Source organism: Pelodiscus sinensis, chromosome 21 (assembly GCF_052426305.1).
Source record: "Pelodiscus sinensis isolate ZL-2025 chromosome 21, ASM5242630v1, whole genome shotgun sequence".
NCBI classification, from domain to species: domain Eukaryota; kingdom Metazoa; phylum Chordata; order Testudines; family Trionychidae; genus Pelodiscus; species Pelodiscus sinensis.
In genome coordinates, this window is record NC_143072.1 from 16,512,256 (window position 1) to 16,529,310 (window position 17,055).

Genomic DNA, 17,055 nt, shown 5'->3' on the forward strand with positions numbered 1-17,055 from the left:
TTTTCTGCCTCATTAAAATGAAAGATATGCACATAAAGTAACCAGTCATTATTTGTAACTTTCATCTTCCCTGTTTCTTCATGCTTCAGCTCCCTCACTCTCTTCCCAGTTACAGCATGCCTCGGTATCTGAGGAGTCGCCATGTTAGTCTGCGTCTGCAAAAACAACAAAGAGTCCTGTGGCACCTTAAAGACTTGAGATTTATTTGGGCATATGCTTTGGTGGGCAAAAATCCACTACATCAGATGCAAGTGACAAAGTGGGGTTTTTACCCATGAAAACTGATGCCCAAATAAATCTGTTAGTCTTTAAGGTGCTACAGCACTTCCTGTTGTTTTTGTGTACCTCAGATTAGATTATAAGATCTTTGGGGCAGGGTACAAGCTTTCTTTTGTGCTGCATAAATTATAGTAAAAAGGCTTATTTTCATCTCTGTAAGCACATGAGGCCTGTAGTTAAACAAGCATTTCTGTATAGACAATATGTCAGCTACTGCAAATGGATGAGCTTTGCATTTTGTAGTAACTTTTTTTTAAACTGCTTTTAACTAGAATAATTTGTAAATCTGCCTTTGGCTCTTAGTGAGGCATTAACTGATTGCTGGCTGGTGGTGTTACACTTTTATTACAGACCTTTAGTCTCTGTAACAGGCCCTTCCTCTTTAAGGAGGGACAGAACTACATTCACACTTAATGCCAGCTTTCAGGAAAAGTTCTTTCTTAACCATATCTTGAAGTGTTTGCTACTGTAGTTGTCTTCTCCCTCCTGCTTACCTTTCCTTCTCTGAAGGAAAATTTTAAAGGTGCACTCCCCATAAAATATTATTCCTTATCTGTTACTAATACATTTTAGGTTAAGGGCACTTCTGAAAATCAGATTTCCTTTTGAAATCTCCAAAAAACTCCAGAAAACCAAATCAGTATAAAAATTATCCCTTATCTGGCTTCAAGGTGCCCTTGCCTTCAGTCTAGTTCTGAGTTTTTCTCTTCATTTGAGAAGTCAAGACACAATCTCTGGCAGTGGCTGATTTTTTTGTTTGTTTTTTTGAACTTTGCACTTTGCTGTAGGCTCTGGCCTTTAAACGGAGTTTTGGAGCAATGTTTGAACTGTTTGCCATTGCAGCAGAGTGTTTTGGCCAGCCAATGGTAGAACCACTTAAAAACAAACAAACCAGTTTTGGCCTGCCAAATGTTGCTCAGATTTGGTTGAAATGTAACTCCCAGACTTGGCCAGTGTAGGTGGTGGACCCTTAGAAGGCATTTATTTTAGTTACTGCAGGAAAGAGCCAGGATCCTGAGTCAGCAGGACTGCCAAAGGACAAACCAATGTGACCTGCTGGAGCAACTGGAGCAAAAATATTATTCTGGTATCCATGAAAGAGTATAAAACCTGTGGTCCATCGGGGTTCTACTGGTGGCCTGCAGGACATTTTGTTCACCGTTGCCCCCAGGCAGAGTTGCCAGATTCTGTTTGTTTCCCTCAGTGTTGTTTTTTTCCTACCAGTATTGCTAAAGTGACATACATGTAAAACAAGGGCACCCGAAGTGAGATATTTGCTGCTTGTGAGAGCTGTACGCTTCTTCTGCATCCAATCAAAGCACTGCTAAAATTCAGTCAGCACACCCCGCAAATTCTAGGTGCGCAAGCACAGTTAGTAAAACTCACTATCCCGGGAGACCATCTTGTTTATGATAATCTGGCAACCCACTGAGATGAAGGAAGGGTACTTGTGCAGCCCACTCACTAGCCTAGGTTGCTCATCGCTGGCATAAAAGGTGCAAACTGCTATGTGCGCTAGAACAATTCTTGTTAAATATGGCATAATCGTGAGTCAACAGGGTGACACTGTTGCAAAAAAAAAAAAAAAAGGCAAACATGATTCCGGGATAGATTAACAGGAGTATTGTGAGCAAGACACAAAAAATAATTCTTCTGCTCTACTCTGTGATGATTAGGCCTCAACTGGAGTGTTGTCCTGTTCTGGGCACCACATTTCAAGAAAGATGTGAAGAAATTGGACAGCGTCCAGAGAAACAATAAAAGTGATTAAAGATCTAGAAAACATGACCTATGAGAGAACACTGAAAGAATTTGTTTGTTTGTTTTTTATTTTGGAAGAGAGAAGATTGAGAGGGTACATGATGATAGTTTTCAAGTACCTAAAAGGGTGTTGCAAGGAGAAAGGAGAAATATTATACTTCTTCACCTTCGATGATAGAACAAGAAGCAGTGGGCTTAAATTGCAGCAAGAGAGATTTAGGTTGGACATACTAATTGTCAGGATGGTTAAACCTTGGAATAAATTGCCTAGGGAGATTGTGAAGTCTCCATCATTGGAGATTTTTAAGAGCAAGTTAGATAAACATCTATCAGATGATCTAAATCAGTGTTTCTTAAACTTTTTAAGACTGAGGAACACCAAGCGATAATTTTTTTATGAGGAACACCAAGGAATTTGGGGGGGAAGGTTCGGGGGGGAAGTTATTGAGGGGAAAAAAAATTGGCTTGCCCCTTTAAGGGTGGCCATTTTGAATTCTGTTGTTCTCCGCAGCACACCAGTGTGCTGCAGAACACAATTTAAGAAACACTGATCTAGATGGTGCTTGCTCTTGCCATGAGGGCAGGGAACAGGACTTGATGACCTCTCTCAGTCCCTTCTAGTGTTCTATGATTCTAAGCATGGTTGTGGTATGACTCTGTTCTCTTCACAAGAGCAAAGAATTTTCTCCACTTAAATATCCGTATTGTATGTAGCGCCCAGAGAAGAGTCTCCCAATGTAGCACTTTCCATCTCTGGTTTACCTCCTATTTTAAAACTGGGATGAGCATGGATTCTCTGTCAGCTACAAACTACAGGGAGCAAAGGAACTTCATATGGCACAACTCTGTAAGCCCTAGAGCGTCTGGAGACTAAACATGGTGCTTATAATCCTTGATGGTATCCATAGAAGATTTTAAACAAACATGGATTTCCCGATCACTGGACACAGCTCCAATGCATTTGCCTAGGGCGCTTGCTAAAGTAACTGTTTCGGTTGCATCAAAAGAGAAATTAATTTGGAAATTTGGAACCTTTAGATTGGGATGGGAAATAATTTTTGATGGAGGAGGGCCATTCCAAGATTTTGGAAAGTGGTTAAGGGTCTCACTCTTCCATGATATTAATGGAGGAGATGCAGGATCTGGGGTGCAGGTTGGGTGTAGAAGGGAGCTTAGGGTAAGGAATTGGGGTGCAAGGGAGACTGGAGTTGAGGGGGTTTGGGTGAAGGAGGAGGGCAGGGATTTGGGATATGACCTAGGGTGGGAGGGGATTGTGATCTGGGGCAGGAGATTGGGGTGCCAGATCTAGGAGGGGGTATGGGTGTAAAAGGAGAGAAGAGGGTTTGGGTATGCTGAGTGAGGGGGCAGACAGTTGGGGAAGGGAGCAGCTGGGTGCCCGAGGCAGGCTCTGACGAGGAGACTTACCAGCCAGCAGCCAAACGTGCCTGCCTGCAGAGCTTAAAATGTTTGCCTGCCTGGCCATGTACTTGTGTGAATAACTGAGCCCGAGGAGAGGGGCATGGTTCTTCTTGGCTGCCTGTTATTCAAACAGACAGCTCCTGTTGGCCAGTTTCTGGCCTGAAACCGACCAATGGGATTGTGCTGGGAGCAGGGTAAGCTCTCCCCCTCCGCTCTGGGATTAGTTTTGAAACACAGTGAGGCTCAGCAGCAGTGTTTCTGAGCAGGCTGTGGGGCAAGCAGGGGAGCCTGTCTGGGGTGCTCTGCTGCCTCCATGGGTTGGATCCAGGCTTGGTGGGCTGTATTTTGCCCAGGTCTGCTTTAGATTATAGGTGCCCCCAGTGAGGTGAAGGGAGGTAGTTCCCATCACATGCTGCCTTTCTTGATAAAATCTTAAGGAAATACAGGAGGCCCCCGAGATGCGACTACCCGAGTTCTGACCTCCTGCACTTTCAACCATTTTTGTAAGTGCGGAAGGGGCCAGAAACCCCCGATTAACTTAAATTCAAAACTTGATCTTGTGCTTAAAAAGGTTGGAGACCACTGCATTAGAGGATATGTCTCTAAAGGAAAATAACTGCCCGGTAACACTGCAGAAGCAAATAAAATACTTAAAAGTCTTCTAGACACTTCAAAGGGGCATGTGTGCCCACATGTTAGTGGTGCTTATGCTGAACGGGTATATGTGATAGGAAGAGAGCAAGGGGGTGTTGGGCTATGTGGAATACACTTGTCTGTCAACCTGGATTTCTATTGTACTTTTTTGAGACCAAAGGGTTTTTAGTGCTCTTGTTACATGGTGAAAACCTATAATCTACACCACCTGCAAAGTTACTGAGGATTCCTTAAGTTAGTTTGAAAGAGAGGCATTTTGTGGGGCCAGAAAACTCATTTGGCAACTCTGCTAGTTCACTCCCCACAGCCTCTTTTATGTCAGTCTGTTCAGTATGGATAGCTCGTTATAAGCCTAGGCATGCCATAGTAACTAGCTGTGTTTTGTAATTCTATTCATGCCATTCGTTTATAAACTTGGCAGAACTGAAATGCCGTAACATCGCCCCATACTGCATCGGTTCAGGGCCTGCTATCACTGCTCTATTTATAATTCACTTCTGGGCTCCAGCAGTCAGCTTAGAATCCACTCTCTTTGTGACTTTGAAGAACTTTGATTTCCTCCCTTTCCCTCCTGCTTTGCTCTCCAATCTCTGGAGCCGGGGTGGGGAGGCAAGCAGGCAGCTTTTGGGAACTTCTCGTTTACTTTGTGGATATCCTGGCATTCTGCAAGATGGTGTTTTGAAGGCAGCTGCAAAGATATTTGGAAGATGAAGGTCGTTGGTACGAACTTGGGGAGAACTCCTACAATTGTGAATCTAAGGCTTAGCTCTACTTAAGATATTCGAAGGGTAGGAACAGATGAGTGTTTAAGAGAATACTTTCTTTGTTCCCTTACTGCTCTCTCTTTGCATGCTGGCTACCTAAATTATTCTTGTGCTTTGTATCTCATGGCGTTCAAGTAAGAATTTTTTTTGAAAATCTGGTCAGCTAGCTGCAGGACAGCGTTAACATGTCTGAACAGTTGACAACGTGAGACCTGTCTTTGTTGTGTACTGCAAACAAAACTTACTTCTTCAGTTTGCTTCTCTATCTGTGCCCCCTGGAACCATGGGAAACAGCATCTTTGCAAATTGCTGCAGACATGTCACTGATCTAATCTTCCAGACCCACAGCTTTAATTTGTCTGAGAGGGCCCCTCTTTTACCTACATCGCCTGTGAGTTGCACTGCATCTCCTGATGTTTCCACCCCTGTCCAAATGAAGCTCGATGTCTCGGAAGCTTGCAAGTGCATGCCACTCTACCCAGACATTATTCTGAGCAATGCATCGAATGAATATCTGCCCAAATGGCCAGAATGTGTTCAAGGCTTACCCACGGAGAAGGGCGATGAAGAAACAGTGAAGGCCTGTGAGAACAGCTGCTCAGAACTCCGTGTTGCTGTTGCTAGCTTATTAAAGCAGGCAAAGGCATCTCCTGCACTGCCTGTCCTTCCTGTCGACCTTGAGAGAGGATCAGCTACGCTGTTAAATCACTCTCCGTCACATGAGGCCTGCCAGAGTTGTGGGAAACTTGAGGACAATGGCCCAGGCTCTAAATCGTGCAACCCAGAAGAGCCTGTAGTTACAATAGTACCAGGTGACAAAAGAGCGTCGGCCTATAGAATGCCTATTGTTGACTGGCAGCAAAACCAAGACCTCTGTGAGAGAGAAATAGCCTCAACTTTGGAGCCGTCTTTAGCAGATCCAGGTGACCAATTAAAACACAGAACTAATGTTTCTAAGCTAGGAAGCTGTGAAACAGTAGAAATGCCTAAATCGAATTCCTCTGTAAAGGCAGAGAAAAGTCAGAATGTCCAAAAGGCGGCCTTGCCATCTCTAATTACAGATAAGAATACACATGTGATTACTTGTGATTACTTACTGACCGATCCTACACTTGGCCCAGATGGTGAATTAAATCTTGATCCTGATCTTGAAGTGAATGTACTGCCATCCAAGCAAAAAAAGAAGAGGAGGAGAAGGAAGCTTTGTTTTTTAGGTGCTTGAGGAATGACTTTTTATTCTTTGTGTGTGTGCTCTGTATGTCCTTGCGGAGGGAGGGAGGAGGGACAGGGACGGGCTGGGAAGAAGCAAATTTCCGTATCGACTCTCTCTGTTCATTCCCTTAACTATCTTAAAACTTTCCTTTTGGGCTGAACTATCTATCCCATGTATGCTTTCAGCTCCAAGGTGACTCTTCATTTTTGGATTTTTGCACAAAACCTTTTTCCTTTTTATGAAAGTAAACTTTCTTTGTGCATAGAACTCAGTCACTGCAATCTAAACTTTGGACTTCACTAGTGGCTAGAGCTCAGTAAGGCAGGGGTTCTCAACCTTATGATACCGCAACCTCTTCCCCCCCCCCCCCCCCCCCGGTGCTTGTGACCCCTCTCTAAATTGTTTGCAACCTCCTCTCCCTCTAAGTTGCTCACGACCCCCTGGGGGGGTCAGGACCCACAGTTGGAGAAACGCTGCCTTAAGGAATAGCTGCTGTATGAAATTGAAAGGTTGTGAGCTCTTAAGAAATTTGAAATGCACAGTGGGTCTCTTATGGCTGCAGCACTATGGTAATGTGCAAAATTTGCAGATTGTATATACTACAGTACCATGATAATGTGCAAAAATTGCAAATTTGTGCAGAATTATATTTAGGTACAGGGTCCCTGGTGGTTGTTCTTGTTTTTAAAATCCAAGTGTACATTTGCTCTGTGCAACCAATTGGGATTTGTGTTTTGCATTCTGCCTCTTTAAAAGAGTAAGCTAATGCAATATTAGTGTTTTTTCTTACGCGGTTCCTGATCTGTGAATGAATGCATGAACCTAACTTCAACATATAGAACCGGTTGGTCCTATTTATTTTCTGTATCGAGGCACAAGGTGTACTTATGTGCAGTATAGATGAATTAATATGAAAACCTTTAATTTTGTTGCACATGTGTAATGTAGCATGAAGGGTACAATCAAACTTAATTTTTTTCTTTTTGCAGAGGTAGCATGATCTAACAGCTAAAAGGTATAGAATGTTCAGAGGGGTGTGGGGGTGGAGGAGAGGATGGTGCCCTTGAGGCCTTGAAAGGTGCATGATAAACGTGCGCTTTCATGTGATTCTGCAAACTATCATGTGGCCATCACCTGGGCATGCAGAATGTCACAAGATATGTGATTCTCCCAGAGTGTGTGCAAACTTCTGCAAGAAGAAATAAGGTATTTAGTCTGATACTCCTTTTATTTGTAGGCAAAATCAGCCCCAGTTTATGCATCTCCTGATAGGATTATGCTGTTCAAAGGCCAGAGATGGATTACAAAGGGTTCTTTACAGTCTTGCACTAAAGGCAGGCCTGGGAAAGGGAGGGACCAGAAGAACAAGAGCTCTGTAAGTCTTTGGCTCTCTTACCTCTTCGCGGAGCCAAGTTAGGGCAGGGCTATCAGCACCATTGTGGATGAAACAGCCTCTAAGCAGCTTTGTAGCAGTGGTGCTCAAACTGTGGGTCATGGGCCACCAGTGGTCAGGTGGCCCATGGATAGTTCCTCCAAGGGGTGCACCTGAGTGACCACACACGAGAGAGCGAAGGATTGCCCATCTAATGCGTGGCTCAGAGGCATAGCACCACTAATTAGGTGTCTGGAGCCTGACACCTAAGGTGACGAGGCAAGGCATGACCTTGGGAGGAGTAGGTGGAAGGGAGTGCTGGGATGAGAAGAGGAGGTGGAGGGAATTTGGAAGGTGCCGCTGGCAGAGAAAGAAGTGACTTCCCAGCTGCAGCTCTGTGGCTGCTGTAGTGGGGGAGACCCCCCCCCCCCCCCGATACTAAAACAGGAGTTGTGCGCTTTGATTTGTAAAACAAAAAAGTGTTTAAGGCTTTTTATATGTAGCATGTTTAGTCAGTGTGCTTTACAGTAGTTACCAGTGGTATAAACAACATTTGGACAGATCTGCTGAGACCCTCAGTGATTTTTCATGTAGTCTGGGAACGAAAAGTTTGAGAACCACTGCTCTATCGACTGGGACAGGATACTGTTCCCCCCCCCCCCCCCCCCACCACCACCACCACCACCACTTCCCAGTGCTTTAACTAGGAGCTGGGCAAGGTTAAGTTCTCTAGGTCGGGCAGCATGGCTAAGGAGTCACAGCTGGTACTGTTGGATAACTGCACAGTTTAGATGAGGGGTCTCGCACTCCCAGCCCACACGCTGTTCCCAGGCAGCACAATTGCACAGTCCAGTCCCGGACTTCTGTGGGGGTCCTGTCTGTTACTGGTCCCAAGCCCCTCCCCTTCCTGCCATTGTCCTACCCTCTCCCACATGACACCCTGTCTCTGAGGACACAGCTTTGGGGATTGCAGGGGGCAGGGGAGGACGCTGGCACCACATGGCAGCAACGCTCGCTCCCTCTGCCCCACACTCGCCACAGGGAAGAGGAGTGCACTTGGGCAGGGGCACTCACTCTGCTTCCCTGACCACTGATGCCGCGCTGCACCCGGCTTCCCCCTCACCCCATGGTGATCTCCAAAGTAGTGTGCTCGGGGGCACAGGGTGCCGTGAGCGGGGAGAGGGCGGGCGGGGCAATGGTGGGAAGGGGTGGGGCTTGGGAGCCAGTAATGGACAGCACCCCTCCTCCTACCACCAGCCAGGAGTCCAGTCCGGGTTCATACTGCGCATTCACTGTGGTCGACGCTGGCCCACGGGCCGGGCGTTTGAGGCGCCTGATGTAGATCTCTCGGTAGGTCCCACACACCAAGCGGGCTGACTTAGTGGAGGGTTCTGGTGTGATGCCATAAAGCACAGGAGCTGAGCTACTGTGATATCTGGTCTTGGAACTCTCTGTGGGATCTTATTTGCATTTCTTGCTCCTCAGCCTGGTAGTCTCCATGCGAGGTGCTGGCCCTAGCGGTAAAACAGCCGGAGATGTTGCAGTAGCCCGCCTGTGTGGGCTGTGATAACCACCGGTCTTTAAAAATAACATGTTTATTTAAAACTCAGGCCAGATGTGATCAGCTTGTTGCTGAAAGGTGCTGAGGTGCTTGGTGGACATGCTGGCTTTTGTTCTGAGTGGAAATGCTTTGGAGAGCAGGTTTGTGGTGTTCCTGTCCCCCCGCCCATTCAGCTTCTTTCTGAAAACTGACACTAACTAGGTTTAAACCTGGGATCAGTGTGAAAATCCAGTCAGGCTTCTGCTTCCACCCAGATTATTGAACAAAAGTTTAAAAAAAAAAAAAAAGTCCCGAGCTCTAAGATTCTGCACTTCCCCTGCGAATCTGCAGTAACCACATTTTTGCCCTGTTACTGTTGTTTCATATATATACAGCAGTTTAACACCAGTGAATTTTGGTCCTGAATGCCATCTTGGTAGTGAGATGGTGGGAATGCTTTTAGTGTGATGGCGTTCGTTCTTGTTTTTATCTCTGTGCCAAATGTGCCTTTTCAGTTTGCAGACATACCTGAAAGCAAGACAAGTGTTTGGCATTTGGAAGCCAAATCCGACTGTGTAGACATGTTTGTAGCCTTAAAATGAACCTGGAATCACAGTGGTGACAGGCTCATGTTTAAGCTGATTAAGAACAGAGTAGGCCTTGAATGCCTTCGTCTGGAACAGTCTGCTGGTAGCAGTGCTAAATGCAGATAAGGGGATTCTAAAAACAAAACCTGCACTTTATTTTGACAGTAAAAGTTTAGAGTGAAACTGCTCGGTAGGTTAGCGTGTGGCAGCTTTTATGTTTCTATGTCTTAAGCCTAAGGATGAAGTCTGCAGCAAAGTGTTTCTATTATAAGGCACCGGAAAGTAACAGAATGGCTTAGCTCAATGGTGTTCAATTTTTTTTTCATTTGAAGACCCCCTAAACAATTTCAAATACATGTGCTGAACTTTTTGCCATTGTTAGACATTGTCTGCAGACACTTTCCCCTTCCCCCCATGGGTCCATGGACCGCAGATTGAAAATCACTGAGTTAGCTGTTTGACACTTCTCTGGCTTGTCTGAACATTGCAGAACTAAATCGCTGATGTTCCACTACCTCTCTCACTTACAGGAAGTGGTATTCAAATTCAGATATTTAAATTACACCTTGGCAAGGACCTTGATCTAATTGTTTTTGTGAGGTGACTACCTCACCTGTGTGGTGAGTACAAATAGAGATAATCATAATACGGTGTCTTGTGTCTCTATTTTTGTTTGTCTCTGTGAGTAGATAAACTCTACTTAAGCTGTCACACCTGGTGTGACATGTAATTTGATCAAGTACTGCAGTGTTCTCTGTTCCTCTGAAGAGTTGTGTTTTCACCCTAACACTTTTAGTTTGCTTGTTTTTTCAACATAGTGGCCAGCCGAACCTGAACACTGATGAGGTTTATGATGTGAGCCAGTGCCCCCAGAATATTTTGATAGAGCGGAAGTGTTTGCTCAAAGAAAGCATGGTTCAGTCACTTTAGAAGAGCCTATGAGGGAAGGGTCAGAGGGAGAGGATTTTTGCTGTATGTGTATCGTGTCCCTTTAAATCCTGTAATAAGAGCCAAGAGGTTATAACCAACAGTTGTGACCACAAAGCTGTGTGAGAGGTAGGGATGTAATAGTGTAGTCGATTAACCGATAAGCAAAAGTTTATAGGTTAATAGTAGTAGAGATGTAGCCATGTTAGCCTGGTCTAGCTGAAACAAAAGACAGGACTATGCAGCACTTTAAAGACTAACAAGATAAACCATCTTGTTAGTCTTTAAAGCGCTGCAAAGTCCTGTCTTTATAGGTTAATGATACAGACTACATGCATTTCCCCCCCACCCCTACACCTCCAGTAAATTTTTTAGCAGGCTGGCCAGCAGCCTGGCTCAGTCCTGGCTTGTGACGGATCTGGGACCTACCCCCGCTGCGGCTCTCCATTGAAAGTGTAATAGGAGCTGGGCAGGCAGGTAGCCCAGCTCTTGCTTGCAGCCCTGGCAAACCATGTGGACTTAGCCTAGCAGGCCTCATTCCATCCCCTCACGCCAGAATCCACTGATGCTATAATCAACTCATTTGAGGCTCTGCACACGTGTGCATGCCCACCTCCCATCAACCCCACCGAGAAGTTGTGCGCAAGGTGGTCTCTCACTAGGGATGTACAATCCCATTTCATTGGTTAACCCGTTAAATGTGGTGTTTAACTGGATAACGGACTGAACAAGGAGCATATGGGAGCGAGGGCGCTCCAGCCCGGCTGGACTAGACCAGACTACCCGCCTGCCCTGGCGGCTGCAGGCACGGATTTCTCCAGCCCAGGGCTGCTTTGGCCACTAGGAAAGAATATGAATTGGTAAAGCCATGGGATGAGGAGGGGCAGCAGAGAGGAGTCCGTTTAATGCTTACTGGCACTACAAGATCCAGCCCATGTGGTTTGCCAGGGCTGCAAGCAAGATCTTCAGGGTGGGAGAATGTCAAGACTGCTGTGTGTGTCTGGTGACCCATTGCTGCCCTGAGTGCAAGTTCCCCTAATTCTAACATAGCCTGTCCTACATGGTGCCTACTGTAGCACGCTTAGGGATAAGCCCCGCCTCCCTACATAAGAACATACATAAGAACGGCCGTACTGGGTCAGACCAAAGGTCCATCTAGCCCAGTATCCTGTCTGCCGACAGTGGCCAGCACCAGGTGCCCCAGAGAGGGTGGACTGAAGACAATGATTAAGCGATTTGTCTCCTGCCATCCTTCTCCAGCCTCTGACAAACAGTGGCCAGGGACACCAATTCTATCCTCTGGCTAATAGCCTTTTATGGACCTAACCTCCATGAAATTATCTAGCTTCTCTTTAAACTCTGTTATAATCCTAGCCTTCACAGCCTCCTCTGGCAAGGAGTTCCACAGGTTGACTACATGCTGTGTGAAGAAGAACTTTCTTTTATTAGTTTTAAACCTGCTACCCATTAATTTCATTTGGTGTCCTCTAGTTCTTCTGTTATGGGAACTAATAAATAACTTTTCTTTATCCGCCCTCTCCACACCACTCATGATTTTATAGACCTCTATCATATCCCCCCTCCGTCTCCTCTTTTCTAAACTGAAAAGTCCCAGTCTCTCCTCATATGGGACCTGTTCCAAACCCCTAATCATTTTAGTTTCCCTTTTCTTTCCAAGGCCAAAATATCTTTTTTGAGGTGAGGAGAACACATATGTACACAGTATTCAAGATGTGGGTGTACCATAGTTTTATACAGGGGCAGTAAGATATTCTGGGTCTTATTTTCTATCCCTTTCTTAATAATTCCTAGCATCCTATTTGCCTTTTTGACCTCCGCTGCACACTGTGTGGAAGTTTTCAGAGAACTGTCCACCAGAACTCCAGGATCTCTTTCCTGATTTGTCATAGCCAAATTAGCCCCCATCATACTGTACGTATAGTTGGGGTTATTTTTCCCGATGTGCATTACTTTACACTTATCCACATTAAATTTCATTTGCCATTTTGTTGCCCAATCACTCAGTTTGGTGAGATCTTTTTGGAGTCCCTCACAGTCTGCTTCTGTCTTGACTATCCTAAACAGTTTGGTATCATCTGCAAACTTTACCACCTCACTGCTTACCCCTTTCTCCAGATCATTTATGAATAAGTTGAAAAGGATTGGTCCCAGGACTGACCCTTGGGGTACACCACTAGTTACCCCTCTCCATTCTGAAAATTTACCATTTATTCCTACCCTTTGTTTCCTGTCTTTTAACCAGTTCTCAATCCAAGAAAGGACCTTCCCTCTTATCCCATGGCCATGTAGTTTACACAAGAGCCTTTGGTGAGGGACCTTGTCAAAGTCTTTCTGAAAATCTAATTATACTATATCTACTGGATCCCCCTTGCTGCATGTCTGTTAACCACTTCAAAGAACTCTAATAGATTAGTAAGGCAGGATTTCCCTTTACAGAAACCATGTTGACTTTTGTCCAACAAATTATGTTTTTCTACATGCTTCACAATTTTATTCTTTACTATTATTTCGACTAATTTGCCCGGTACTGAAGTTAGGTTTACTGGTCTGTAATTGCCAGGATCGCCTTTAGAACCCTTTTTAAATATTGTGTCACGTTGGCTACCTTCCAGTCATTAGGTACGGAAGCCGATTTAAAGGATAGGTTACAAACCACAGATAATAGTTCAGCAATAGGATAATAGCTCCCTACCTCCACGTGTGCTAAAGTGCAACAAGCCCAGCCCTTAGCCTGACTTCTGGAGCCTGGGACATGTGGCAGGGGAGGACTAGTGCTGTCAGCTGTGCTATTAACCCCAGAGGTAGCAGTTCAGTGGGAATCTGTGACCTCATCCCCCTGGGCACCAGGCTGTATAAGGGGAGCTCTGGCGATACCCGCAGATGTAACAAGGGGGGAAAGGGAGGCTTGCCTTTCAAAGGCTCAGCTTGTCAGGGCACCTTTGCTTGCATCTGTTCCTCTTTCCCAGCCTGGCTTGGGCTTGTCAGAATCCTAGTAGAGCCTGTAGTCTGCTCAGCTCATGGGTTTCGGTTCAAGCCCAGCACTCATGGTAGGGCCACTAAACATTAGCATCTGGGCAGCCCCTGCTGATGGGCCCCAGAGGCTGCGAAAGCAGCTGTGCTCTTTACCCAGTCCCGCTGGAGAGGGAGAAATTGGTTCCTGTCATATCTCTCGCACTCGCTTTCTGTTGTAATTTGACCTTGACAGTCATCTGCAAGTAGGCGGCCAATAAATTACCAGTGATCTTCATCTGGAGCCAGAACACCCGAATAATAATCCTATGAGAGAGAACGTTGCTGGCCTTAGCTACTTAACTCTTGTGGCACCTTCCAAAGGCAGACAAGTAAATATTTTTATCCCTGTTTATCCGGATGGTAAAAGTGAGCAGCTGAGGGGTTAGTCAATGTTCCATCCAGTCTTTTCCATCCATGTGTGGAATAATTTTATACATGCACCAAGGCATGTGTGGGTGTGCACCACCAGTAGAAAAACACCTAGCTGTGGGCGCTCTGCCAATCAGCTGGGCAGCATTTGCATCTCCTCTGAGCGGCCACCCAAGCGTTTGGGGAACATTGGTTACATGACCATCTTGGGCTACAGTAGGAGCTGACACTTTGGGGCTAGCCTGGCAGATGACCACATTTGGTTTTGAATGTCACGATGCTTGTCCTCATCTGAATCCTATGCAGATGAATGGCTGGGTAAGTCGTTTAGATAAATGTTATGATATATACAGAGTGCTAACTCCCTAGGAACAATAGCCATGTCTAAACCAGTTGAGTAAGAGGGTGACAATTTCATTTCACAGCAGGTTTTGACATTTGTTTTCATTGGAACAATGGAAAACACTGAGTTTTGTGGTGTTTTGTTTGGGAAGAAAAGTTTTCCAATGTGGGAAGGGGCCTCTCTCGTGGTAAGGAGGGCACGAGAACAGAAGTTCTTCATCCTAGATCCCTCTGAATCAGACAGAGCAGGGAATTGTGCCTGGCTCTCCCACATCCCCGGTCAGTTCCTTAACCACTAGGCTACAAGGTGACAGTGTCTCTCCTTAAGCTGTCCAGATAAAACTTTACTGAGACTGATGTGCTGCTGGCAAAATCTTCCAGCTTTGAGGAAACAGCCTATTTTGACTCAGAAAAATTGTGTAGCTCTGTTGTTAGATTAACCAGACTAGCCCTTTCTTCGTGACCAGGCCAGGAGTGTCCCCCCCCCTTAAGCACATTACTTAGTGTTCTGCCCAGTCTCGTGAAATCCCGACAGTTCAAGAATTAACACAACTCTCTAAGAGACCATTCAATAGCACTATGGATCTTGAACATAAGAACAGCCGGACTGGGTCAGATCAACGGTCCATCTAGCCCGGTGCCTTCTGACACTGTTCAGTGCCAGGTGCACCAGAGGGAATGAATAGAGCAGGCAGTCATCAAGTGATCCCTCCCCTGTTGCCCATTCCCAGCTTCTGACAAACGGAAGCTAGGGACACCATCCCTTCCCATCCTGGCTAATAGCCATTGAAGGACCTATCATCCATGAATTTATCTAGCTTTTGTTTAACCCTGTTATAATCTTGGCCTTCATAGCATCCTCTGGCAAGGAGTTCCACAGGTTGACTCTGTGTTGTGTGAAAAAATACTTCCTATTTGTTTGTTTTTAAATCTGCTACCTATTAATTTCATACTCCTAGCTCTTGTGTTATGAGAAGGAGTAAATAACTTTTCTTTATTCACTTTTTCCACACCAGTCATGACTTTATAGACCTATCATATCCCCCCGCGTCATCTCTTTTCCAAGCTGAAAAGTCCCAGTCTTAGTAATCTTTCCTCTTGTGGGAGCTGTTCTATATCCCTAATAATTTTTGTTGCTCTTTTCTTAACTTTTCCTATGCCAAGACAACCTTTTTTTGACATGAGGTGACCACATCTGCATGCAGTATTCAAGATGTGGGCGCACCATGGATTTAGAGAGGCATTGAGATATTCTGTCTTATTCTCTCTTCCTTTCTTAATGATTCCTAACATTTGATTAGGTGACTGTCATTATCACACTCCCGATGGCTTCTGTATCTGTGGATATTCGTTAAGAAAGTCGTCTTGTGTCCCAGCCACAGCAAAAAGGTGGGCATGGAGGAACTGCAGGACCACAAGTCATTTTATTTTTGTGTCCGCTGAAGTGCTGTTCTTCAAGCAGTCTCTCTCTCTCTCCCTCTCTCTCTCTCTCCTCGGACTCCAAGACATCTGCAAAGTACTTCTAAAATATAGAAAGTTGGGTGACGCGTACAGGGGCGTGGGAGCGCTTTGTGTTTCTGCAGAGTAGCTTGGGCTCCACGTTATGTGCAGGGTTGGCAATGCAGCTGCCCTCTTTGTAGCTGATTAGGACAGCAAGAAGAGGTTTGTAAGAGCCCATATAACTGGTAGGTGCGTAAGGGACTGCAGCCCTTGGGCTGTAAAGTGCCACACACCCATCTCTTTTAATTAAGAACGTTCTTCAAATTGAACTGAACGTGTTCTAAGCTGAACTATTCTCCCTGTTTTCTTCTCTCCCCTCCTTCCTGATTCTGTTCTCATAGGCACATGTGTACCCCTCAGGCAAGGGAAAGGGTGTTACGTGTGCAAGAGGTAAGGTACGGCACACCTATGTCTGGTAAACACCAACTGAATGAAAAAAAATCCAGTGACTTGCTCTTTTTTTTTTTTTTTTTTTTTTTTTTTAACTACAGATTGTTTACACCTTTGAAATGGAGATCCCCAGCTTGTGGTGGGGTGGTGCGTTAAGCAAGCCAGGGCGGCTGGCTTCGTTGTGTGAGCCTCAGACGTAAATCTCTCTCTTCTCTTCCATGTGGTGACTAGAACACCCGTCTGGCATGGCTTTAACAAACGGCGACGGCTCACACGAGCCGCTCCAGGAGGAGAGCCGGCAGAATGGCCACGAGGAGGTGGACCATGGGGACGAGGGGAATGACCAGGAAGTGATCGTCATCCAGGACACCGGCTTCACCGTCAAGATCTGCGCTCCAGGGATAGAGCCTTTTTCCCTGCAGGTGAGTGGCCTTTGAAGCGATGCGGTTTAGAGCTAGCTGAGGTCAGAATGGGGGAGAAGGAGGCGGTTCTGAGGAACAGACACGGGCTGGAAAGGGATTGGTGGATACTGGCTGGCTTGTGTGGAAATCATTTATGCCAGCATGTGACGTGACACTCGCACTGTTACAAATGCTAACTAATCCTCTCCAGGCTCCTGTGTGAGCGAGGAAGGTAGGTCCCTAGATATGAGGGGAGCCAGAGGGAGATTAAATCGCTTGCTTGGGTCGTCAGGGGATGGCAGGAAAAGCAGTGGCAGGGCTCAGGTTAGAAACTAGAAGTAAAATCCTGTTTAATTGGCTATCTGGTTAAACGTGATGGTTAACTGGTTGGTTAACTGGTTAAGGGGGGAGGCGCTCCAGCCCCCATCAGTTAATCTTTCACATTCTAGTTAGAGCTTTGTTTCCTTGAGATCTGCCTACCCTGACATACGTTGTGTGGCAAGA

The 17,055-nt window shown here is 45.7% G+C and overlaps 1 protein-coding gene across 8 annotated transcripts in view; it reads left to right on the forward strand.

The window, feature by feature from the left end:
- The window catches only part of CLUH (CLUH binding protein of NUMT mRNA), a 66,331-nt gene that overhangs the window by 9,095 nt on the left and 40,181 nt on the right, over nucleotides 1–17,055 (forward strand). For 3 of the 8 annotated variants that reach the window (XM_075904868.2, XM_025179296.3, XM_025179297.3), the window contains exon 2: nucleotides 16,382–16,572. In XM_075904868.2, the coding sequence (XP_075760983.2) occupies nucleotides 16,382–16,572 (191 nt within the window). Of the gene's footprint in view, nucleotides 1–4,616; nucleotides 4,834–4,879; nucleotides 4,902–4,929; nucleotides 6,092–16,381; nucleotides 16,573–17,055 lie in introns of those variants that run through there. The other 5 variants (XM_075904869.2, XM_075904870.2, XM_075904871.2 and 2 more) reach the window with 5 other exon arrangements.